General features: G+C 37.2%; 1 protein-coding gene across 2 annotated transcripts; it reads right to left on the bottom strand.

Annotated features, from left to right (window-relative positions):
• Positions 1-225: 225 nt before the first annotated feature.
• On the bottom strand, positions 226-25,367 carry LOC122294008 (serine/threonine-protein phosphatase BSL3). 2 transcript variants are annotated; one of them, XM_043102476.1, is made up of 21 exons: positions 24,561-25,365; positions 22,528-22,588; positions 22,284-22,362; positions 22,092-22,171; positions 21,912-22,006; positions 21,684-21,783; positions 16,276-16,345; positions 13,520-13,621; positions 13,348-13,429; positions 11,869-12,048; positions 9,867-10,140; positions 9,536-9,773; positions 9,253-9,423; positions 6,222-6,460; positions 2,991-3,075; positions 2,786-2,884; positions 2,502-2,701; positions 2,335-2,410; positions 1,281-1,416; positions 1,044-1,183; positions 226-906 (listed from the first exon to the last, which is right to left on the bottom strand). In XM_043102476.1, the coding sequence occupies exons 1-21, from the start codon at positions 24,991-24,993 to the stop codon at positions 823-825; spliced, it is 3,024 nt and encodes a 1,007-aa protein (XP_042958410.1). In that variant the 5' UTR covers positions 24,994-25,365; the 3' UTR covers positions 226-822. The 2 variants fall into 2 exon arrangements, with proteins under 2 accessions (XP_042958410.1, XP_042958409.1); XM_043102475.1 differs by having other exon boundaries at positions 2,502-2,884; positions 24,561-25,367.
• Positions 25,368-27,693: the final 2,326 nt, after the last annotated feature.

Below are 27,693 nucleotides of genomic sequence, written 5' to 3'. Positions count from 1 at the left end.
TCTTAAAAGACCCAAAACTTCCTATATTTTGGTACTGCTATTGACTAGCATAGTCAGTTCAAGCCCGCGATAAAGATCTACTTGGTTATGGAACTTGAAAATTTTGAGATTTATACTTGACCCGACTAAGAAAAACAAAAGCAAACGAAAAGGCAATGAACTCGCAGATGAGTCAAAGCCAAAGCTACATCTTTAATTCCGTGGAACAGAAAGCAAGATACAAGATTCTATGGCCAAAACTTGACATATTTTTCATTTGTGTCGGGCAAAAACTTATCTTCACACGAAAGTTGCGTTGTACAACGCAGAGATGAAAATTACACAAAGCAACACCTCTATGATACATGGACGTCCACAAAGATTATATATATCTCACCATCAGGTATAAAAGACCTCGAGTCCTCTCAAAATAGAAAAATAAAATAAAAATTAATAGGCCTAAAACAAGAAATAAAAAATATATAATTAATTATGGAAAATAACCCATCACTACCAACCCATTGGAAGAAATAACCAAGACTGACTTCTACCTGCCCGTGGCTCAATTTACAAACGGTGTGCGGACCCGAATTGTAACTTTTAGCACATCAGGAAAAAAACTATCTGCCGCCTGCAACCTGGTTCTCCAAACAGCTTCATCTCAAGGCTGACCAATTGTGCGGTAAGAACCAGAAATTCCGAAAGCTATCCAATTTCTATCAGGGAACCAAGATCACAAGTACAGGATTCCCTGTATATGGCATCATGCTCTATACAGAACAGTAACTCAAGGTGATAGCATGGGCTTGGAATGAATTCAGTAAAACAATTCCAACCAATGTACTATATCCAAGCAAGGGAACCTCGATCATTTGTTACTTGAGGACGGCCTCTAGTTGGGGTCGGAGGCCTGTTAGCATTCAACTCCTGATCTCATTTTTTTCAAGGGAAAACAAAACAAAACAAAATCAACAAGAAGACCAGGGCTAATACCAAAAAGAATGTTACAAATAATCTCACTTTGATGTTATATATATCTACGCATATTTATAAAGCAGCATCACCTGCATCCATGTATCTTCTATATGACGCTCCGGTGATGTTTCTGGTGATGAAATTGCTGGAGGCAATGGATGAATAAGTTTTGGGACCACCACCAGATCTCTACCCAAAACTAAGATTGCTCCCGCATTATTTGCAGTACCTGTTGTGTTGGGGGGAGGGAGGGAGGGTTCAAATTCAAATCATATACCATCTCAGCGTAGGTGCTGCATAAGTAGTCACAAAATCCAGGAGCATACCACAGTAGTTGGTGGCTGAGAAAAGTGTAATCAAATGTCCCTGGGCAAAGCGCTCAAAGCCATCCATCACACATTCATGTGCTCGTACAATCAACTGAAGATCATTGTTGTTGCAGAATTCCATAACACGATCAGGCTGAAACAGCAAACCATTTAGATGCAAACAACACTCATATACAATCTTGAAAAAAAAAAAACACCTAGCTGTTAGTATGATTTGAACTTGAGACCCATTCCAAAACCAACCTACCATTTATGACCTGAACCAAGGCCAGCAATTAAACAAGTACATAATAGAATTGTCTCCTTGGACCAGTTCTCCAAATACATGTTTTTACAAGTCAAAAACGCAGAAAAGGGACGCTACCCAAGTACAAAGTGCATACAAGAGGAACACCTACACTAAGTAGTTCAAGGAAGCACAAAGACAACATCCAAATAAGTAAAATGCCAAGAACAATTATGAGCAGAATCCTCCCGAATGGGCTTTGGGGCACAAAATGCCTTCCACGGAAAACTGCCCGCAGACGCAATGAGTGATGAAAATCTCTAACTTCAAACTTCCTCTCCCTTGATGGAAACCACAAGATTCTATCCACTATACCTCCATAGGAGCACCATCCTCCCCGCATGCAAATCATATTTGACTTCCACAACTAGGGGAGGGGGGATGGTCAATGGAAGCATATACAATTAAATTAATGAAAACACAGAACCACCATTTAGACAAAATTACCAAAGTCCTAGCATCCAGTCCCCAAAAATTTTGTACTTCCATTAGTCAATTAAATTAATGAAAACACAGAATCAACATCCTACAACTATTTCCACATTGCACAACGTAGACATCAACTTCAACAGATATGCCAACAGACATTCCTGTCTGAGACTTAAGAAAGTTGTCAGATGTAATTACCATATTCGGAGATATTCTAATTTTAAAATACCACCTTTGCCAACATCAAAACTCATAAATGATAGTCAACTTTTTAATATATATACACTTGTTAACCTAAGACATGTAAGAGAGAAGAAGCTAAAAGATTAGACTCACCCCAAAAGTAACTAACCCTGGACCTCTGGCATTAGGTCGCAGTCCTTCCACACTATCGTTTTCTGTTGGATCGGACCTAAAATTATATTAAAATGTCATTCATAAATCGTAGACACGAGAAAAACTCTCACAAGAACCAAACTGGAAAGGCAGGGGCATGCACTGACCACAATAAATCCATCAGCACGATTGAGCCTGCTTCCATTGTTATTGGACGCTGAAGACTCTCGATCTGTTCTACGTGATTTATAGAACGACCAATACCACCATGCATACAGATGATTTTCTTTTCAATTAGAGCTGCCAGAGGAAGCCAATTGAACAGTCGGTTTATCCGATGCCATGCCCATATTCCATCTCTCTCACCCTGCTCAGCAAAATATGAAGTTGTTAGTAGCAACCAGTTGATAAAAGAGTGCACAGACACTACTTGATGCATTTCGCAACATACCATACGCTCAATGCACTCAATCCGGAAGCCAAAAAGAGCATTAATATCTGCAGCTTCATGATTCCCACGAATTAAATGTACATTGTGGGGATATTCTACCTACAAAATTGACATAAACTACATAAATCTTAACAAGTTCCAAAAAAAGATATAGATAAACATTAAATAAATTGAATAAACACAAGCCATCAAGCTCAAAAACTACCTTCAAAGATAGCAATAGAGTAATAGTTTCTAGGCTGTGCTGACCTCGGTCAACATAATCTCCTAAGAAGAGATAATCGATATATCTGGTAGTCAAATCATCCAAAATTAGCATCATGGGAATAAGTATTTACTTACCAGAACAGAGAGAAATAAGGAATAAAAAGTATCCAACTATAAATGTCTACAATATAAATCGGTGAGCTACTACCATTCAATGGAGAAACAAGCAACCGATAACTTCTTTTTTTTTTTTTTTTTTTTTTTGATCGGTTAAGGACCAAGCAACCATTAACTTACTGATAAAACTTAAAAGGAGATGCTCTGGAAACATATAGATGGAACCTAAAATTTAAAGATGAATGGATGGCAAATAGGCCCAATAAAATGAAACTTGTTTTTTTTTTTAATAGGTAATAAAATGAAACTTATTTCTACAAATATGAACTAATCACCCATCACTAGTAGAAAAGTAATAATTTTAATGGATATGATCGATCCAACAAACTCTTTAAATGAGAACAATAAACATTTTCTATGAGGGCTATTTCAGGAAGTTTTAGTTCGGTTAATTGGAATTGTATTTATCCCATTGTTGATGATGAGCATGACTGTCTTACTGTGGTTTGCAATTATTCTTTGTTTTGTAGAGATACGAGAAACTTGTGCCTTCTCTAAGTGGGGTTTAATTTATATTTTCTGGTAGTTTTGCTTTTGTATGAGCTACGTCAGAGGGAAGTAGAGAAATTATGTATGACCTTGACAAACTTTTTGCAGTGTGCAATATTTTGATTGTAAGACTACAGTCTACACTTAACTTCTTCAAGGCTCTACTCTGAAAGCCAAACATCAAACTTTCACGTTTTCCGCTCTTCTTAAAAATCCTAGTCTCCAATCAGATTTATTGGTTACTCCTTTCTTGTTATCCAGCACTACAGTTTCAACTTTTAAGGCAAAACCAGACATCTCTTAGACCATATAATCCCTAAAACGCTACATTGCAATCACAAACTCTTAACCCTACTGCTCTACAGTTTAAAAACCTTTCTGCCTCGTTGGGTTACACAGATCAGATCAGATGAGATGAAAGTTAAAAGTTCAATAAAATATTGTTAGAATATTATTTTTTAATATTATTTTTGTTTTGAAATTTGAAAAAGTGAAATTGTTTATTGTATTTTTCCTTGGAGTTCGGAAAAGTTGTAATAATTAGATGAGATAAGATGCTTGTGTAACCAAATGAGGCCGAACCTCATTTCCAAAAATCCTGCAACTCTCACCTTCAAAACACCAAAAAACATTATCGATCCAACCTTTAGTCCATCCATAAGCCTAAATTATATCTTCCTTCTAAAAAACTTCAAAATAAAGGAGCTAGTTGCCATATAATATGCAGATATCCCTTGGCAGTTATAAGGGTTGTCCAATGTTAGCACATCTTTCCAAAATCAAGAATCTATCATTGGATATTTGTATCCACGACTGAGCTTCATGCATGCTAATAAATTTATGACTTGGTTCACAGTTCAAACATCGTCAGGATAAACTTCACATTATTTAGAATCCAAAATTGCTGTCAATCCTACATTATTCCACTTCAGAACAGAGCTTATAAATCTGCAAGAAAGAGACTTTTCATAATGCTCGAGGTCAGATAAAAGACATCATAATTTCAGTATAAAAAGCCAGAAATTCCTGCTCAACAAAGTTTACACTCAAACTAACAGCTGTAGTCCTTACATACAAAGTGGGATAGGATAACATCGTTTGGATAGTCATCTCATCTTATCTCATCACTACAACTTTCCCAAATTCCCACACAAAATATAATAAACAATTCTAATTTCTCAAATCCCAAAAAAATAATAATATTAAAAAATAATATTCTAACAATATTTTATTCAACTTTCAAATTTCATCTAAAACCATCTCATCTCATCTCATTATCCACACCGCTTAATATAACGCCTTATACACATATATAGGGCTCCTTAAGTTTACTATAATGCTCCACAACGTCGTCAACATTTCCATGTTACCATCAATTTGACAATACAAACCAAACCATTAGATCAACAAAACTGTCTAATAAGTAATCTGACACATTCCCACTTTCATTGCAATATGATAGCATCATTTTAAGAGAGCAAACTTTAATGCAGCAGGTTGAACCATAGATTGTGCACATGGAACGATATTTTCAAATCTGGAAGCATATGGACTATTACATTTTTTTTAGTGCATTATATATGTCCCAATTGGATTTTGAATCCCCGACCTTAACTCTACCCCATTCTTAAAGAACAGGAAATGCCATTTGAGCTAAAGCTCATTGGCTTACAAGATTTGTGTAACATCTCAATTCCACATTGGGAATATGAGCAACCCAAATGGAGTGGGTAACTTGTAATGGTAATCACGGGTGCTATGTCCCACATTGGCTATTTACGAATTGAAACCATGCTTTATGAGTAATTTTAAGGAGCTACAAACTAACTATTCTTTTTGTGATTATTGTGCAAAAGTGGTTTCCCCAGGTCATTATAAATGGTATTAGAGCCACCTTACGCTAGTGATATAAAGAAGCTGGTTAGACTTGTCACTTCATTAATAATTCCATCACCTGTTCATCAATTTGCACAACTCATATACAAAGGAACTATTACCCCTGATGCTTCATCAAGGTATTGGTAATGCATCAACCACACCAATCAAAGTGTAAACAAGCAAATAAAGTGTTTAGGAAAAAGAACACAATCACAAGCAAGACAAGCATTTACGTGGTTCGGCACTAAGGTCTACATCCACAGGCAATCCAGCAAGGGAGAAATTCACCATCAATGTAAAGGATTACAAGAAGAGAGGTTTAGACACTTAGCTCTCTACAAGCATGGTCTATAACCAAATCACCCCAACTCTTACATTCTCACACTCACAATGTATTCACACACCCAAACACACCATGAAAGCGCCAAACATCTAGGATCACCCATGACCAGAGTCGGAATATGAGTAACCCACAGAGTAGGTGAGTTATAAAGGTAGTCATAGGTGCTAAGTCCTACATTAGCTATTTACTAGATGAAACTGGGCTTTATAAGAGATGCTAGGAAAGGTTCAAATTGACTAATTCTTTATAGGTGTACATCGCAAATGTGGCCAACACTTTCCCTGGGTCATTTCAATTTGTTATGCTTCATACAAAATAATTCAAACTAATCAGAATACTTACGCAATATCCCCAGCAGTTGAAGGTGCTCCATACTCATCAAAAAGGCGCATGAGGTCCCCAAATTGCCCATGTAAATCACCAAATATTTTGATGGGAGCCTTCAGCTGTAAGACACTTGGCTCACTGGAAAATATGCGCTCTGCACTGTCGCAAAGATCAGCTATTTCATTGCAATCTAAAAAAAATTGCCTGCGTACTGGAGGCTTCCATCCACGAGGCTTTAGAAGATGTGCTATGACCTGTTAAGGTAAGGATACTCTTTCAAAAAGACAACAAGGAGAGAAACAAACAAAACAAAACATAAATTTTCTTTAATGGGTATGGTTAAGACACCATGGAGGGGGCATTATTCATGGACATCGAATAAAATGAGCAACTAAGAAAATGAAACCTAACATTTTCCCAGCATCTCAAGATTTTCGAGGGAGATGAATATAATTGATAGATGCATGTTTGCTCAACAGATAACAAAAGCAATTGGGAGCAAAACAAAATTATCAAAAAAATAGCTGTGATTGTTAATATGCTTATTTAATCCTGGGGTGCATAGGCCCTTGACAAAGAGTTGCACGCAAGCGCCTAGAAATTGTTTGCACCCAAGGATTCGAACCTTAGACCTTGAGGGAGCATACCACTAAGACCAAGGCTCTTACCACTTGAGCCAACCCCTAGGGGTTAATTCTAGAACGCTTGTTCAGAATGAACTAGCTAATTTGATGAGTTGGTGAACCATCCCTTGAATTGGTGGTATTTTAATGTCATATGCTTCTAAGTGAAAATTGGTTTTAGATTTTATATTGGAAGAAAACGTTATTACTAGCCGCAAGTGGGATGAGCTTTCATATAGTCAAATAATCGATTACATTTATGCTTGGTCTAGATTGGATTGCTTTTATGACTCCTTTGAATGGTAAGTACACTTTCCTAGTGTGACTCAGAAAAGGCTACTTTATCAAGAGTGCAGAAAAGGCTACTTTATTTTGGTGCAAAACTCAAAGCTTTGAAATGGGATTTACAAGTTTGGAATGGTGAGGTGTTTGGGATGTTAGGGAAAAAACTACTATGAATAGTTAAAAGACCTTGACATGATTAAAATAGGCCATTGAAGGTGGAAGACAAAGCTTATGAGTGACTTGGAAAGGACAACTTTCATAGAGAGAGACGTGGGAGACAGATCAAGGGCCATGTGGCTTCAAGAGAGGGATTGATGCGCTAAGTAATTTCATCAAGTGGCTTATTCAAATGGGAAGAATACTTCCATTATCTATAAAAATAAAAAAAATAAAAAGTAATTCCATTGATTCCTTGCATGTGGTTGGATTGTTTCCTTATGCCTTGGCAATTAGGAATCACATTGTAAAATTCCATCAGAATTTATATTATGAAAAATTAAATTGGATGCCTAAGTTGGATGGAATTTCTTTTGCACCCCTTGGGGTTGGCTTAAGTGGTAAAGGCCTTGGACTTGGTGGTATGCACCATCCAGATCTAAGATCCAAATCCTTTTGGGTGCAAACAATTTCTAAGGGCCATTAGGCTAGAAGAACTTCTCCTTGAATACCCAATGTGCACTTGCGGGAAACTCCTTGCCAAGGACCTATGCACCCTGGGATTCAAACTTGGTTCTAGGCCACCCAAGACCAATCCGAAATAAAAAGGTTAGAAAGACCTTTGAGCAGAGCAATGTGCGAAAGTAGTGAACGCATTCAACGCAGACAAGGCACCGAGACGATGGATATTTTTCCCCACGCTTGTTGGGATTTGCTTGAGGGAGACAATATGAAGGTGTTCTATCAATTTCATTTGAAGGACAACTTTGAGAAGAGCCTTAATGTTACATTCATTGCCCTCATTCCAAAGAAACTAAATGCAATTGATATTAAGGATTTCAATTTATTAGGCCTAGTGGGGGTAGTGTTTACAAAAGTATGGCTAAAGTTCTTGGAACCAGATTGTGATGATGTCAAAGATTATTCGCTCAGTTCTTATTGCCAATGAATGCCTTGATATTAAACTGAGATCAAGAGAACCTAAAGTGCCATGTAATTGGGCACGGAAAAGGCATACGATCACTTGAATTGGGGATTCTTGATAATTTGCTGGAAATGTGCAGATTTTGAGAGATGCTTTGTTTGGTTTGCCCAGTGCATCTTTTCATTCCATTTTTCAGTTTGGTGAATAGTACGCTGTGGGCTTCTTTAGCAATAATTGAAGTTTACCATAAAGGGACCCCTTATCCCTTCTGCTCTGTCATTGTTAGGGAGGCTTAGAATAGGATGATTGCTCGTTGAAAAATGTTATGAAGACTGGAAGAGTAAAGTGATATTTACTATAGTGCACAGGGGTCTCTTATCTGGCATTTCTGGTAGGCACCGATAATGAAATAAGGCTTAGCATCTCTCACTTCTTGTTAAAATATGACACATTACCATTTTGTGAGGCCAGCCATGACCATCTCTGCTACTTGAGCTGCTTATACCTAGTCTTTGAAGTTGCATTTGAGTTGAAATGGGAACTTAGCGAAGTTGGAACTACCCCATTCAGTAGAGTTGAGAATGTCACTAGTTTGGCGCATGGCTTTGGATGCAGGATTTCTATTTCATCCATGACCCATCTTAGTCTTTCTAGGAGCTCCCTCCCAAGCTTTAACATGATTTTGATAGCCTTCTCCAAGGCATGATTTTTGGCCTTTTTGGGAAAATTGGTTTATGCCTCGTGGTAGATCTCTTCGCATGTTGGAATTTGGTAGCCATCCATGCCCCATACTGTGGAGAAAGGAATGACCATAGCTTCTACTATTGCGAGAAATTGGTACCAAAGTTGAAGTCTTTTCTTTCTTAATACCCTCTTTCATTGGATTGTGGCCCAAAATAGTGCAGTTTTTATATTTCTATTTTCCGAGGACTTTTAGCACTTTCATTTTTCTAGTTAGGTAGATCTTTCGTATACTTTTCTGTGTATTGGGGTAACACTTTCTTTCTTAACAAAATTTAGCCTATTAATCAGAAAAATATAGCAAGATCCACTATACCTTTTTGGGCACACTATTGATGGACATTTGCCGATCTAATAGTTTTCTAGCAGCAGTTGCACTCTCTGGGGTTCCATAACTGACCCGCCTGCCTTCATTTTCAAATTGATCGATTGAAAGTTGTCTGACCATGCCACCTAAAGCTCCACCCGTCTCTGCAGCTACAACAACCTGACAATATATGTAGTAGCAAAACATCAGATAGTGGCACCAATGCTTACAGATTTTCATGGCAAAATTTGCTCAAGATGATATTTAAAAGATGATCAAAAGCAATACTGACAGCTCTGTGATGCAGCCGAACGCCAGCTGGAACAATATTATTTGACACATCAGAATCAGGCTTAATTAAGGTAGATATCGGTTTTCCACTAGGGGTAGCCTCTGCCCCACGATCTCTGTCAGGCAGTTCAACTTCTCCATTAACTTGCCGTGCCTTGGCAGCAGCTAACGTGGCACTGATGGCTTCTGCTTCTGCTGCTGATGCCTCAACCAAATACTCAACACCTTTGCTCATTCTCCTGCATAAAAGTCCCCGTCCAAATATACTTCGAATGAATGAGGAAGATAGAAACAAATTAATAACTTTTACCCAAAATCCATAACCAGCTAACCGTGATCCCTGGAGCATGGCATTTTCTGTGCTTATATCAGTATACATGTCACCATTTATGGGGGGAGCAACTGGATTTCCCAGCACAACTGCACCATCAGGAGCTGCTTCAGGCATTGTTTGCCTTGTCCTTTCATCAATGAATCCATAGCGTCCAGGTGACCGCCCTGCTTGAACATTCGATGCAGCAGCAGCAGCCGCAGCATGTGAAGCAGCATTTGTTGTTTCAGCAGCTGCCAGATCTTCAGCAACAAGTAGGTCATCGAGCAACACCCCTACAGCATAAAGATTACAAATCACTATGCTAAAATGTTGATATTAGTATTTAATAGCTCATCAACTCATGATAGCAATGGGAACTATATTTGAAAGGCTATGAGAAACATGGCACTGACAACCCTATAGATTCTACATGGAATACCTAACTAAAAATTGATAACTTGTTTTGATACAGCTCGTTAATAGTGCATGGATGATATGTTTGCTGTAACAGCAGATAAGCGTAAAAGTTGGAGATAAGTAAATATTTTTTTTTTATAAATAAACTATATAAAAAAGAAAGAAAGAGAGAAGGAAAAAAGAAAAAAAAAGGTGAATAGTCCCAGAAATAAGGCGACTCTCTGTCAAGGTAGTCCCGACTTCTCAGATTCTCATTCCTACTTTATAGAGAATACATGCCTAACTCACATTTATATTCATGAATATCTTATTTATATGATATTCGAGGGACCTGTATTTCTAATAAATTAAACCAGTGGTTGCATCATGCTAGATTTGCGACACATTATGACCAAGAGAGAAAAAACAAAAATTCAGAAGAGCATAAGCACTTAAGGAAATATTGGCTTAGGAAAAATTATAATAAATCAAGAAAAAACAATGCTATGTAGATACATGTCTTCTGATTGATGTATTTTATCGTCAAATCTCATCTCCAGAGAGAGATCTTTCGATCTCATAAATTGTAATATCCAATTAGTTCCTCAGTTTCCAAACATCCCTCCAAATCTCAGACTGCATATTTGTGTTGTATCCACAAGTCAAATTATAGTTATTCAGCAATGCAATGCCGATTGTGCCATGACACTAGCCCATTCAAAGCTTGTAACACCATAGTCCTACACTTGGAATATAAATAGTCTACAGGGTAAGGTATAAAGGTAGTCATGGGCGATATATCCCCATTGGCTACTACTAGGTCTAACTAGGCTTTATAAGTGATTCCAAATAAACTTAAAACACTAACTAGTATTTTTGAAGTCATAACTCGTGGCTAGCGCTTTCCCTGGGCAGTTGCATTGGGTAGCAGAGCCACCCAATAAGACCAGTCATGAAACAAAGCACCAAACAACATGAACCAATTGAGGACCTCAGTAATTTAAAAACGGGGTTTATTTGTACACCCTAGTCCCAAAATGAGAATATGAATAATACACATAGAGTAGGTACATTATAAAAGTAGTCATGAGTGCTAAGTCTCATTCACATTAACTAACTACTTATCAAAGGAAACTAGGCTTTATAAGTGATTCTAGGTAAACGACAAATTGACTAGTCTTTAGGGGTAATAGCACAGATGTGACTAGCGCTTTCCCAGGCCGTTACAAAGCCTCAGCTTCACTTTTAAGTAAAGATGAAGCAAAATCCATGTAGCAGACCAGATCGCATTTAATTTGCAGCCTCCACATTTCACCATCTTTCAACAAGCATCAACTTGATCTGCATAAATTGTCAGAATTCATCTTGCATGGCCATATTAAGCTCTATGTAGAAACCACTATATCGAAGGAACCAAATTGACCTCAATAAACCGAAGAATGCATTTCCTTCTTAAAGCAAGACTTTTTAAGTGGTTATGCTCTTACATAATGATCAGCATTAGATGTTGTTCTGACAACACAATGATGTACAAAATTATTCTCATTGAAGGGATTCATGCCTACAGTAGGACTAGAAACAAATGCACCAAGATGAATTGTTAGATAATTATATTCATCTCTTACCGCCACGTAAACCACCATAAATAAATATCAAGTCACCAACTGCAGCTGCTGCATGCCTGCAACGCCTTGTCAATTCAACTGCAGCATCTCCACCGGCTGCATCAGCACTATATCGGCCAGTCCTAGGACTAGTAACAACGGATTTTGTATCACACCAAACGCCCGCAGCAGTATCCAACACTAGACAAGAAGGAATGTGAAAAAGATGTAACATTTTTTGATGGGTCACCTTTTAAACTTACATCAAGAAAAGGATCTTCTGAATAAATAAACAAGGCTTCTTTCAGCATAACAGCAACAAATTTTTGGGTGATAGGTGCATGAACAACAAAACATTAATATAACCAATAATTCATTTGTTCTATAAATATTACTCAAAACCAGCAATAAAACAAAGAAAATATTTTTGAACAACTCATCACCACTACAAACTCAAAAGATTTAAAATATGTCAAGAAAAAAAAAAAAAAAAAAAAAAAGCTTATCATTTTAGTTTGTTTTGGAGACAAACCCTCAGACCCTAAGAGTGACAAGATAGCACATGTTGAATAATGACATCTTGCACTGAAAGTGAGATAAAATCTGATAGAAAATCTAACATCTGATAAGACCAACAAGACAACCAATAATTAATTAATTATAGAGTTGGACAGGAAAACACATCCGGCAGGTAGGGGAAAAGCACATATAATAGCATGAGATCAGAAAAGTTGGCCACAAAACAAAAGGATCAACAGCTTGCAGTAAGGGTCACCTGCGTCACATAGGACTAGTACTCTTTACTTAATAAAAGAAAAATGTAGTTCTATTCCTTTTTCTTTTCTTGGAAAGTACTATATGATCACCGAGTTAGGGAAAATCTTAGCAAACCAAAGAGGTAGAGAATCCAATCCTACCCAAACTTTTAGTTTTTTAATAAATGCATCATACCTAAACTTTACCATACTTATCTAGAAAAAGCATAATGATTCTTCATAAAAGAAAAAATAGCTGGTGAAATTTGAGGCCAAAAAGGAAAACCACAGTGACTAAAATTCCTGTACACATCCTATACTCATTATACTTTCAATTCTCTCAGCATGCATTAGAGTGAGCTGTTCTCAGCTGAGTTAAATTAGTCACCCAATTGAGCCTATGAGGAAGCGCCTGTCCAATTGCTCTACAAAATAAAGTCCTACTTTTGACTTTCAGCTTCACAATACAAATTGTAAATCGAGAATGGCCCATCACATCCCAGGTCAATTCAAAACCATTGATAAAGGCATAAAAGCCTACAGTATAGCGCAAGATTTCTTGCACTGAGCTTATGAGCTTGGTCAGGGCACAGCTCAATCAACAATTTCCAACCTTGGTTCTAGGCTATTCCCAAGTACTTGAAACACCTGGTGTTTCAAGTAACATATGCATTGCATATACACTACAAGCCACTTGCTCATAACACCCCAGATCAAAACTCCAAAGTTTGTAAAAATAAAATACCTGCAACACTTGAAGAGTCTTCTACCATGCGTCCCCCACCAAGGGCCCCTCCAGACACATGAAGCCGTGCATTAACAAAGACCTAGAAACATAGCATGTGATTAATCTTCTTCCAAAAAATAAAATAAATAGTAAACTTAAAGAAAATAATATGAAAGAAACCAAAACCCACTGCTGCATGTTGATATCTGGAAGATGGTGAAACACCAGGAGCAATTGCCCACTCCCATCGACCATCCCTATGTTTAGCAAGTCCATACGCACTTGCCAGTGGCTGCAAGAAAGGCAGGAAGAAACAAAAACCAGGCTTAAACCAAACCTCAAACTTCACATATAGAGAAGCAGAAGAAAATCCTTCCAAATAAAAAAAAAAAAAGATTTTTTTCTTTTTGATAACAAGAAATTCCGAAGACCGTGCAAAAGCAACATGTCTTTTATCCAGTTAAACTCTGGAACCATGTAATGCATCTACATCACACAGACCAGGTAAATCATCACTTTTCACTGAAATAAGAAACAAGAATTACATAACAAGCTACACAAGTTTTTTTTGGGGTGTGTGTGTGCTTTTGTCTTTTTTTTTTTTTTGGGGGGGGGGGGGGGGGGGGGGGGGGGGATGGGTTCAACACAGATCTGAAAAGCAGAATATTCTTGCAAATACGCTAGATTATTCCTATGTGTGGGAGTTATTTACAATATTAAAGCTGCCATTTTTAAAGCCACTACAAATTTGCACAATAACAGAATAAGAATAATCTGATGCCGGCTTATTTGCATGCCTTCAAAAAATGCTAATGGCTCCACATCAGTATAATAGTTCCCTAAAGTCCAAGGACAAATCCTCTCCATTTCAGTTGAAATGGATAATTTCTTATTAGGTTTTAAATTTTTTTTCATAGATATTTCAATTGAAACAGATAATATTCATTTAGTGTAAAGACACGGGGGGGCATTTTAGTCATTTCACCTGTCAAGATGGAGAGGATCCTTAAGTCCAAGGATTTATTACTAATTACGTGCGTTCTTGTAAGAAATATTTATTAAAATGTGCAAAAGGTGCAATCCTCATACACAATATATACAGAGCAGCACCTATCTAGAAGGAGAAAAAGATTCAAGAAAATCATTTTTAATTATGTATACCTTTTTTTTTTTTTTAGGCCAAAAGTCATGATACATGTCTCTGTTGTAATGCAATTAGAAACTACAAGATGAAGGAGCAGTCTTTTCTGATGAATAAAAAAACTGTCAATTGGTATTTAGCTTCACTTCCTCGTTTCTTGCAGAAATGGAAACTTAGGTTCCCCAATTGGAAAATCCTATCAGCTTTCATTTTAACAAATCCTAGGAACATTTTTTTTTTTACGAATATACTAAATAAATTATTCATCTGAACAAAATAATTTACAAAAATATTTGATGCACATTCTGGACCAAGGCCATTGTAGGAGGAGAAGAAGGTAGCTCAAGTTGGATTATGAATATACAGTGTTGCATTTACTGTAAGAGAATCAACAAACACGAAAGTAGTAAAAGAGAAGCCAGCAGAAACCTCCCATCCCCCCCTCCCAAGAAAATGGAAAATTACTGTACATGTACCTGTAGTTTTGACTTTTTCAAAAGTTGTACCCGTGGTTATAAAAGTTTCTAAATAGTACCTATGGTTATGGTCAAACTTCAAACTGGTACCTCTGTCAATCTCCTGACGTTGCAGTTAACTGCCACGTCAGCATGAATCAAAGGACGACACATTAACCTGAACAGCAAAAAATTGAAAACAAAGTATTTAAAAAGGGAAATTTAAGCCCCGTATACTTTTTTACATTTGAGATTCGCCCCATGTGCCTTTTTTTTAGGATTAACTCCTGGGCTATTAAGTTTTTGGATCAGAACCCTCAATTAACGGATGATGCATGTCACCCAATGAACTAGGCCACATGTCAAACTATTTTTTCTTACTTTTAAAATTTCAAAATGGAAAATGACACTTTGCCCCCTCAAAATTACCGCTCCAATATTTTAATTTTTTTTTTCTTAATGATTAAGGATGTTAAATAAATGTTTAAAAGAAAATGAAAAAAAAATTAATGCACTAGCATTGTCCATTCAAAATTTTAAAAAAATAATAATAATAACTTTTAACAAGTTTTTACGAAAAATAGAAAATAAAAAATAAAAAAATTTGTGGTTTGTGGGAGGGGAGACCTCCTCCCCCCTCCCCACCGGGGGCCACACCAAGCGATGGCCAAACCACCAGGGTTCTACCCCACGGTGGTCAGACTTGGGACTGGCTGTGCGCCACCCCCATATGTTTTCTTCTTTTTTGATATATAATTATTTTTATTTTTATTTAATTTTTTTATCATTTATTTACTGTTTTTAATTTTTTTAGTTTTTTTATTATTTTTATTTTTATTCTGTACTGTTCACTCTGACGTGTCGTCTTCTGATTAGTGTTAACGTGACCGTCAACACCCACATCAGCATTTTCCATCAAGAGACTGACAGAATACTAACGGAGGGGGGACCAATTTGAAATGCTACCATAGCCATAGGTACTACTTAGAAACTTTTTAATCCGCAGGTAGCAATTTTGAAAAAGTCAAAAACTACAAGTACCTGTACAGTAGTTTTCCCAAAAAATTGAGAGAGAGAGGATAACAAAATTTTTCATGAACGTATACCTAATATCATAAACAAAACCAGTGCATATCAAATAGTACCATAACACTTCAATTTTGTTAAAACATAACTTTTAATTAATGTTAGAAGGTGGTATCAAATGGTACCATGAGTGTATCAAGAATTAGATTTTGAAGCAGCATAAAATTTAACCCAAAAGAACCAAATGTAAAAGTAGGACCACAACCACAAAGAAAGAATCAAACATAAATTATGTACGTAAGTGAAATAATTTTTTTCACTAACCACACTGTTTGCATCCCTCCCTCCACAGAGCAGTAGAAGACCATCCGAGCGTGCACTTGCAGTAGCATACCTAATCAAATATGTAAAGCAATTGCAATTGAGGGCCAAACTCGATTGATACAATATGCAAGCTTGCTTCTTGTGAATCCAAACATCATTTTCGCATGTGCAACAAGTATAAAGCACTGAAAAAATTGGAGTTCAATTGAGGGCGAAACTATTTTCTGTTTTCCCAAATGATCAATGGAAAAAAGAATAAGAATAATTCTCTCATGTGACCACAATACACAAACATGACATGAAAACGTGTAATACAGATCCTTATTGTTTATACGTAAAATATCACGTAAAGGGGCACGGCTGTTGAGACTCAAACCAGTCAAACACTAAACAGAGGCATTATCAATCAAATGTGAAAGTGTCAAACCAGAATATTGTCAGGGAACTACCAGTAGCAGTAATTTTCAAAAACGACCCAATTGTACCCTTTCAATGAGACACAAAAACTGTTGAACTGAAAAATCCTCACATTATATAGCCCGTGATTTTCTAAGCCCTACAGTCCTGCTCATCCACTTCTGGCTCAAGTCCTAACCTGTGTTGAGACCCACACAATGGAAAAACTGAAAAAGCTAAAGAAGCTCCAAAGCAGTTGAATATAATTTACTTTCTGCAGATGAAGTTGCCAGATGAAGATAGTAGTGATCGTGTACTATGTCAAAAGAATTTTATTCAAAAGGAGAGAACTCTTCGATACATGGATTGTGAAAACCCTCCTAAAGATTACAAAAAAAGAAACACGGACACAGCCAAAAGCAAACAGCCACTCATTCAATAATGTGCAAAACAGATTTCAGGTCAAACATAGCAAGCTGCTCAACATTTCTTTTTATTGGTGCAAGCTCCTCAACATTAGGAGTCCAATTATTCCTCTACCTCAAAATAGTCTCCATAAGGAAAAGAGAGTATTCCAGACCATATAATTATTATTCAACAAACTTCTTTTTGTTATTTAAAGCATCATACATCAAACTATCCTCCACTCATAATAAACATCGACTCCCATTGAACCCATATAAGGACAAGGAGACAAACATACCTCTCTAGCAACAAAGAAATGAAGAAATAAGTTTTTTTTATAAGTAAGAAGAATTTATTGATCCACATAATTAGGCCTTGCCCAGGTACACAAGAAGTATACAAGAGATGAACCTAATTACAAACTAAGCACTGTGGAAAACAGCATAAATGTCATTAAAACTAATCTTGTTAAATACAATACCCGAAGCCCAAAGTAACAATGTATGAAAAAAAAAGTCCTTGAACCCTTCCATCAAAAGTTCCCTATTATCAAAACAACAACCATTCCTTTCGTTCCAAATGCACCACATTAGACAGAGGCACCATCTTCCATACAGCTGCTATTTGATGATTGCCCTGAATACCTCTCCAACATCACAGTAAATCTACCACCCCCCTAGGCAAGACCCAAGCAAAACCAAGCCTAGTAAAGATTTCATCCCATAAAGCCTTAACCAGTGAAGAAGAAGAGGATCCTCCAATCCACCATTACTTTTGCACATAAAGCACCAATCTGTTATAACAATACCGCACTTTCTTACCTTATCAGTAGTCAATATTTTCCCATGGGAGGCCAACCAGCCAAAAAAAGCAACCTTGAGGGAAACATTACTCCTCCAAATGCTCTTCCAAGGGAAGACAATGGTAGAATGGATCGCATAACCTTATAAAAGGATTTTACCGAGAAGTTCTTGTTCCCCAAATGAATCCAAATCAACCCGTCCACCCCTCCAACTTTTAAATTCAGCACATATACTATACAATTCTATAATATCTCCCATCTCCCAATCCTAGGCAGCTCTAATGAACCCCACAGACCATTGAAGAGAACCAGAAGAAATGTCCATGTTATCGGCCACTGAAGCATCCTTGTCCAATGCAATCCTGTAGAGAGAAGGGATGGCATTCATCAAGGCAACTTCACCACACCAAGTGTCATACCAGAATCTGATTCATGTTCCCCTTCCCAACTCAAATCTCAAATTGTTGAAGAAATCTTCCCATCCATTCTAAATAAATTTCCATACTTCCACACCATATGTCCCTCTTACTTTATTTGAGCACCAACCTCCCCAAATACTCTCATATTTGACACCCATAACATTTCTCAAAAGAGCATCCCCTTCCCGATGGAACCGCCATAACCACCTCCGTAGTGCAACATTGAAGGTTCTCAACTTTCTAACCCCCAAACCGCCACAAGATAAAGGGGTGAAAGACAAGGCAAGGAAAATGGCTATTGTAACAGAGCTGGAAAAAATACCCTTATGGAGGAGATTTCTTGGAAGATCTCGGGCTCTTTGGTTGAAGGAAGTGGACAAGATCACAAAGTTTTTCCACAGAGTAGCTAATTCTCAACAACAAAATAATGCCATTGAGGTTCTGCATTTGGAAGGTAGGGTACTTACTGACAGCGTTGACATTAAGGAGCATATTGTTTACTTTTATGATATGTTCCTCACGAAGCAATACCATTGGAGGCCTAAGGTTGAAGGGCTGGTTTTTTATTCAATTGTGATCAGTCAAGCACGACGTGATTGGAGAGATCATTTGAAGAGGAGGAGGTACTTAAGAGTGTTAAAAGGGATGGACAGAGATAAGGCACTGAGTCCAAATGGTTTCGCAACTGCTTTCTTTCAGACTTCTTGGGATATTGTTAAGAGAGGACATCATGCAGGTTCTTCTTGAATTTCACACGCTAACAAAATTTGAGTTATTAATCAACTCTCCATTAGGCTTTAAACATAGAGCACAAGTTCATAGGTGTTATATTCCTTTTGATTATCCAGACAATTAAAAGCACCATTTAACAGACTGATGAAAAAAGAAGCATTGATAGAAGTAACATGTAGATTAGACCAAAAAAAAACACACATTCTTGATATGTTTAGCTCCTATCCTCTCTCATTCTAGTAGTGTAGGGAATGCAAAACTGACAAGAAGCTGGTTAGCATTAAGTTTTTTACAACACATGGGCATGGAACAGCTTCTTTCCATGCACGAATGACTTCAGAACTAAGAAAAGGAAATTTAAAGTCCTTGCCTCCAAACATGCACAAAGAAAGAAAGTAACATTGCGAACTAAAACTTGGAAAGTAAACTTGGAGGGGCCTACAAGGCAATCCACAAATTGCATCAATATGGAAATGGCTCCCATATGTCTTTTGTGTTGCATTTGGAGGGAGAGGAATGATAGAAGTTTTAAAGATAATAAGCAGACAATGGATGAACTTAAAGTCCTCTTCATCAACACCTTGATCCTTGGGGCAATCACGATAGATTTTAATGGACTTAGTGTCCATGACCTTCTTGTATCAGTTGTAAATCCTACGTATCTCTCTTGTATGCATCTCGTGTACTTGGGCTATTCCTATTGTTTTCTCCCAATGAAGCTTAGGGGTTGTTTGAATGTTGAGATGATTTCATCTCATCACATCTCATCATTCAAATACCATTCAAACATACACTTTTCAATTTCAAATTTTCAACTTTTTCATCTAATCATTACCCACTCATTACAACTTTTTCAAACTTCCAAACAAAAGACAAAAAACAATTCAATATTTTTAAATCTCAAAACAAAAATAATATTAAAAATTGATATTCTAACAATATTAACTTTATAATATTTTTATTCAACTTTTTCTCTCCTTTCTCAAAACCCCATAAAACATCTGTGATACCTCATATGATAAAGATAAGGGTAGGTGTTATATGGGACCCACATTGCTTGGAAATGAGAAGTTCTTGCTTTTTATAAGATTCCAATGGGGCTCCAATTGTATCATTGACTAATCTTTTTGGAGTATAGGCCAAAGAAACTAACATCTTCTACGAAAGGCGTTTTTCAAAATAGAAGCGTACTCTTATAGAACATCACTACCTCTAGAAAGTGATTATATTAACTTTAAAAACCATAAGTGCATGTTTGGGTATGCTTTCTTATTCAAAGCACAACCCAAATACACAGAATGTATACAGTTGGAAACCCAACTATAGCAATTAAGAAAAAGAACACACTCCATGAAGTCTATGAAGCTATAGGGGCAGAAACAATTTTACGTTGCCATCAGTACATAAAGGCATTGGATGTAATGATTCTTAATTCTTGCATTGTCCTCTCACTGCCTTCAAAAGTCACACTGCGTCGTGTTCAGCGTGCTGAATCAAAATTATAGAAAGAGTAGGTACAAGAATGACCACAAATCAATATTCATATGAGTGACAAAGTTAATCCTATCTATTTGTTTGGTTGTGACAATCGAATATTTTTTTTTACAAGTAATAAAACTTTTTTACAAGAGGAAAGGTGCAAATCAAGTTCAGAGGACGTATAAAGAACACCCATCTGGAAGGATAAAATAGTTTTTTTTTTTTTTTTATTGACACCAGTTATCCGAGACCAGCGTCCCAGCAGTACCAAGTAAATGGTTAAATGTAAACACAACATCATAGAACATTTTTTTATTATAAGTAATTGTGTTAATGAGAATAGGCATAGCCCAAATACATAGGGGTTATACAAGAGGTAACACCTAGTCAAGAGGAAGAATCGTAGAATATTTATATTATGTAAATAAGTATAATTATACACAATAAACTATTACATCAAAATAAATTATGCTATTAGTGAATTAAAATAATCTTTGAATTATAATCCGGGGTATCATAAATGGCAATTTCTATCTCTTAGCCAAAGACTGCATATTGTCCAAATCACAAGAATACCTACTCTCTCTGGTATTAAGTTTTTTTTGTTACGTTAGAGCAAGACATTTAATGTTTTACATAACTAGTCGTGGCATATTCACCTACCTTAATGATGGTTCTTGTTCTAACCTTACCTCGGCATATGGAGGATACTTGTGGTCTAAAAGTACAACTAGCGATGTGAACAGATTTGCAGGGATAAATTATGCCCATCAAAAGCCTTGGAAAAGTAAGTGTTGCATCAACAAGAAGCCTACATAATCTAGTAAATTAACCACCACAAAACAACTGCAACTTGTAGTGCACCCAAGTGTTAAGAAGTTCCACCACATAATGCCCACACGTAGGTAAAGTCAGTTAAAAATTTGTGTAATTTTCGACTCATGAATCATGAGCACTTTTAATGCTAAATTTCAGGCGGACATACAACAATTTAAAGATATACTCAAAATCAGAAACTCTTTTTAAAGTACTGCAAACTCTTGAATAAACCAAATATATGTTGCTGATTTACTAATCAAAAAAATATATATGCTGCTGATTTACAATTTTGAGTTTCTACATCCATGAGAGAGAGAGAGAGAGAGAGAGAGAGAGAGAGAGAGAGAGAGATTTACATGCATGGAGGTGGACCTTCCCCTTCTGGTTCCAACTTACGCCATTCATAAGGCTTGGCAGCCGTATCCAGGGCCCATACATCAGCCAAAGGCCGCTTTCCTGAAAAACACACAGCAATACTCTTCCATTCACTTAAGACTCAACACATGAGATACTTATGCTTTTTACTTAATTTTTCTCCAAAAAAACATTAACAAAAGAGAAGTTCAGATCATTAAGTAACTAACCGTCATTCCCACCAATTGCCATAAGATACCTTTGCCCCACTAAAGCCATCACATGCCCATAACGTGGCCCTGGGCCAGGGCCTTGGACAACAACTCTACAGAATACCAGCATTTCTGAATGAATAAATAGAGGAATATTCTTAAAAGAAATTGTGCAAGCACATCCTTCGCGAATCTAACCTATGCCATCGTGGTCGTTGCTGTGTGAGGTCAAGAACATGTAGATCCTCAGCAGACAAACCAGCTGGACCAATTCCACCCTGTTTTGAAAGATAAAAGGCTCCAGTCAGAACTAAATTATAAATTTGAAATCAAAATTCAAAACACAACTTAGTCAATCACAGCCAAAAGAAGAATATACTGCCAGCTAACCTGAATAACTACCATAGTTCCTACAGCAGTGGCCACATGGGCAGCCCTTGGTGTCGGCGGTTCCCCAAAGGGAGTGATCCTGCAAGAGAAGTTTGTTAAAAGCGCTAAAATGATTTATAGAAAAAGTAAGAATAATTATTTAACTACAGCCAAAAACTCAATTTAAGAATGGGCGTGGACTGATAAGATGGGTGGTGGGGGGGGGGGGGGGGGGGGGGGGGGGAACCATTTTTCCTAGGCTTACCTAGACCATTTATTTGTTAGTACATCATAACAGTGCACATCAGCTGTAGCACCCGCTAGTCCTGTAATAAGTAAATCGTAAGCCATGAGAGATCAAAGAATGCAACACTATAACTGCAGGAAACAAGCAAGGTACGCATCCCTCTTTTGAAATAATCTTAGAAAAAGGATCAACTATTCTTCATCTTCAGCCATATCTTGCATAGATTTGTAGAAAACACATCAATTGAAAATATCAAATCCTATTGCATCTTACATTCAATTGATATTGTTTTTGATTCAGCGTAACCATGCACCAAATAAGTTTATAAAATAGCCAATACGAGGAACCTTGATGACATAAGATTTCAAGATAATTGACCTACTTTACACTGTTAGCAAATATTTTCTCACTAGGAGCACAAGAAATTAACATTAGGAATACTCATGCCATAAACAAAAGAAGACAACCTAAGACTATTATCCATTACATCAACTTCAATAAAACCATAAATCATGAACAACTAGAACCAAAATTTTGAATTTTTACTCTGTAAATTAAATGATGATGATATAAGTGGCTTCACTATAGGCTTCAACGACAGAAAATCTAATTAAAAGCTAAGATAAACAATGACACAATCATGTTTATAATGACCACAAATAATCTTGATAAGTAAATCGGGAAAAAAAAATGAATGATATTAAAAGGACAAAAAAAGAATTGAATCAATTGACTCCAATGAAATTCAGCCTCTTTTTTTTTAATTGGCACTGGGTGTCTGGGAACAACATCTCGACTAATCCCAAGGTGCATGCACATGCAATCGGCAAGTAGCTTCCCGCAGGTGCTTCTCAGGTAATTCAAGGGAAAAATTTTCCAGTCCAATGGCCACTAGAGATTATTTGTACCCAAGGGAATTTGAACCTTAAACCTGGAGGAAGCATACCCCGAATCCCAAGGCCTTTACCACTTGAGCCAACCCCTAGGAGTTCTCAACCTCTTACAACACTTGTATTGACAAGGATTCCAAACAATAACAACAATAATTAAAAGGTAACATTTACTCAGCATGACATAAAAATCCAACAATACTGGTGTCAAATTCACTTAGACTCCAATTCCATAATATTATTCCAAATTCTATGACACCATAATCGATAACAAACCAGATAGAAACAGAACATGAAGTAATCGCCACTTCACTTCACCACTACCATGACCATCGTGCCTCTGGCATTACTTGAGTGTATTTTCCTTTTATTTTTTTTATTTTTTTTATTTTTTTTATTTTTTTTATGAGAAAGTTATTTTCTTTTAAAAGGAAAAAATGCAGAAAAATTAACCAATAAGGATTGATTTGGATTCTGAGATGAGATGAGATGAGATGATTTTAAATAAAAGATTAAAGTTAAATAAAATTTTGTTAGAATATTGTTATTGTTTTGAGATTTGAAAATGTTTAATTGGAATTTTAAAAAGTTAAATTATTTATTATATTTTTTGTAGGAATTTGAAAAAGTTGTAATGATACGATGAGATGATATGAAACGCTTTCCGAATCCAAACGGGACCTAAGTTAACCTCCATTTCTTTCTTATGGGAGAGAAGATACCATCTAGTCAGAAGACCAAACAAAACAAATTTAAGGTTACCAGTACCATGAATGATGTCAAAATAAGCATACGAAGACAAGCTGGAGTCATTGGAATTGAACAAAACTAGGGATCACAAACAATTTGAAAGAATAAAGTTTCAACTCAGCAACAAATTCTATTCTATTTCATGATAATCAAGAACAGAAAACCAAAATCCGTAATCAGCGCAACAATGTTAAAACACTATAAGTTACGGTTTATATCAAAATTAGTAACAAATTAGGGTTTAAATCAAACTTAATAACAAATTAGGGTTTCTCATTTTATATCGAAATTAACAACTGACCAACTTCCATCCCACCAAAAACACAAAATACCACCTCTACGACCCAACAAGCAACACAGTAAAATGGCAACAAAAGAAAATTAAATGAGCAATCCAAATGAGAAACATACGAATGCCGGCGCTTCCGGCTGATGAAGGAGTCCCCGAAGCTGCAGAATTTCCCTCGAGCGCGGTAGCACCTCCAAACAAAATCAACCTAGGACCGATATACCCAGGCGTGCCCTCCTCCCCAACCGCCGCAACAGCGGTGAGAGTGTGGCCACACCTTGGGCCCGGTCCGTCCTCTTTCTTCTCTAGAATTGCATTAACAACCGAATAAGTCGGAGCGTGCCTCGGCCCCACCACGGGGCTCTGCTGCATCTGAGGTGCCGGTTGCTGCTGCTGCTGCTGCTGTTGAAGAGGTGTTTGCGTCGGAGACTGAGCCGGCGACGAGTCGCCTAGCTGCTCTCTCTCCATTGCAGCAGGAGACGAGGCCGTATTGGGATTCTGCACCGCCGGATCGTGATCACCCTCCGGTAGCATCGAAGAAGAATCCACATCCATTTACTCAACCTCCCGATTCGCGCTCTATATTCAAGATCGGAGCTAGAATTTCCGCAAATTCGCATCACCACCGCCACCACCACCACCACCCTTAACTCAGAAAAGGCCACAGAAACGAAACCCTAGCTTAGATCCTCAACTCTTCAATTCAAGAATACAACGCACGAAACTTAAGGATAAAGTTCAAAAAACATAGAAAATTGATTATGCTTTCTCTCGGTCTCTCTCTCAATCTATCGAGTATGGCAAGAAGACGAAACAAGCTGGGAGGAAATGAAAACGGGGCGGAGAAAATCTAAAGAGGGGCCTAACAAACAAAACACATCAACTGGTAGAAATCTCTCTCTCCAAAAAAAAAAAAAAAAACATCCTCAGTTTCTCTCTCTACCAAAATATTATTTTATTATTATAATTATTTTTTATTTTGTATTTTAGTATTGTGGGTATCTGAATCTCTCCATCGATAGGTGTCGTTTCAATTTACTTCGGAATTTGTTTTTCTTTTTTTGTTTTCTTTTTTCTTTTCCCGTTTGAAATTCGATTCACTTACAGCAACCAACCGGTCATTTGTGCGTGTACGGATGGGGAGGCAAGGCCAATGTCATTGTCCCCAGCCTTGGTGCTGTGATGCAGACGGAGGGATTACCGGATTAACCGGGGGACGGGTTCGACTATTATTAACGGTGATTACCGGTTCCTATTTATAGGGACTTGGCATCCCGCTTCTCCTAAGTCCTATCTAAAATACCTAAAACTGCAACAACACGCTCCAAGGAGAGTGGGGTTGACGCGCCTTTTGTTAAATCATGCGAGTCCCTCCTCCATAATCATGGTTATAAAATCAGGTTGTTTTGCAACTGTCCGTCCGTTGTTAAGCCGTCACCAGCATCTAATAGAAGTCATCCACGCAATCATATCCACGGAAACGCCATAAGGATCAATACACTAGATGAAATCAATGTTTCAGCAGAAAACACAAAACAACAACCTCTTTTGACCTCACAAACTTCATACCGCCGCTAGCTACAAGTTCTGTCGCCCACCGTGGTGTTTTGCATAACAAGCACGTTCGATCGCCAACATCATAGTAACTCTTCCGTAGGAATTGCTCAAGTTATTGAATCAGTCCATTTCTTAAAAGAAGTAAATTGCAATAGGATTTGTATAAGTTTTGCTTGATAAATAGAGGTAAAGGTCGACTCAAGAGAAAGTCACACGTCACTGGCTGAGTTATAACCAACAAGTTGAGCAATAAGTAGTTCAGAAAGGGAGATAATTAAGGCAAATATGACCTATTGGTCTTTCTAAATCCAGAGGTCATAATCTGAATTTGGAGTTGAGTCATCGAGTAAAGGTTTTGGAGTTTTACAGGATCCATCAACATATTTATAGAGTATTTGGCCACAAAAGTAAGAAACAAGTTGAACCTTCTACAATAAGTAGTTTTTGAGAATGAGCTTGACAGAGATTGTATGGGAGAAGTTTGGGAGAGGGAAGGTGGTAAAGAAAGAAAAGTTGGAATTTTGGGAAGAAGCCATGGACGTTAGTCCTGTGTGGGCTCTGATACTATATTGAATAAAATGCATTCTATATTTTCATTCATAATTCTAACGTATTACACTGAGATCCTTTTATAGAGTGGAAATATATAGAAGAATATTCTAGTGTCTACAGCTTTATGGTTTTTACAAAGTAGTGCAACAAAAGTGCATAGTAGTGCAGCAGAGGCACGTCGTGTAATGTACACGTACATGTTGCCGAGATGACTAAGATGTTGCTTATGTACTAAACGAGATTTTATCCTTAACATATTTCAACTCTCTTCCCTAGGAATTGGACCATGCCATGGATTTGCTCTCCGTCGCATCCCCTTCTCTACTATGCCTTCACTTCTTCTCTTGTTCCAAATCCCCCCACCATCTCTCTTCATTCAAAATCCAAATACCCTCCACTTCTACATGTCATCCCAAAACCTCCGTTCACAACTCTCTCCACACCTTCTCTCTCAAACCCCTCAAATCCCCAGCCCTTAAATCTCAACAACATGAAAGAAGCAGTGTTACTTTCATTGTGAACATCAATGCCGTGAAAATCCTACTTGGTTTTCCCCTCTTACCTTTCAAATATTTTCAAAAGAGAAAAGTATTTTCGACCTTTAATTTGTTTTTTCTTTTTGTTTTACTCCTTTTAATAACAAAGCCTCTTTTCTCTTCTTTAGATGGAGGAGAAGATGAATAATTTTATCAGCTTCATTTTACTTTCATCATTTTCTTTTTCTTTTTCATTCGCATAATGGGATTATGCATATTTTTTTCAGATGCTTTTTAGTTTTCCTATCATTAGTCTTTTTTCTTCTCTAGAGAGAGAGAGAGAGAGAGAGAGAGAGAGAGAGCCTAGAGTTTCTGTCTCCTCCAACTAGAATCTGCATTTACATGCTTGACTAGGTGTAACATTCAAGTGGAAGTAAAGGCACTGGTTATTCGAGGGCCAAAACTGGCAATAGTGATAAGCCAAGTACGAAAACTAGAAGCGTCTGTGCTAGTGCTAGGCTAGAAGAAGCCATCTTCAATTGTCAATTGGTGTGTCAAATTAAATCGTTTGATCTTTCTCTTCCCAACATTTGATGTCTTGAATCTTTTTATCTTTTAATTAGAGAATTGTGTGGTGGCTGTGGTTGGAGGGGGGGTGGATTTCATGCAA

The sequence above is a fragment of the Carya illinoinensis genome, chromosome 14 (assembly GCF_018687715.1).
Source record: "Carya illinoinensis cultivar Pawnee chromosome 14, C.illinoinensisPawnee_v1, whole genome shotgun sequence".
NCBI lineage: Eukaryota > Viridiplantae > Streptophyta > Magnoliopsida > Fagales > Juglandaceae > Carya > Carya illinoinensis.
This window is presented reverse-complemented; position numbering and strand designations above follow the sequence as displayed.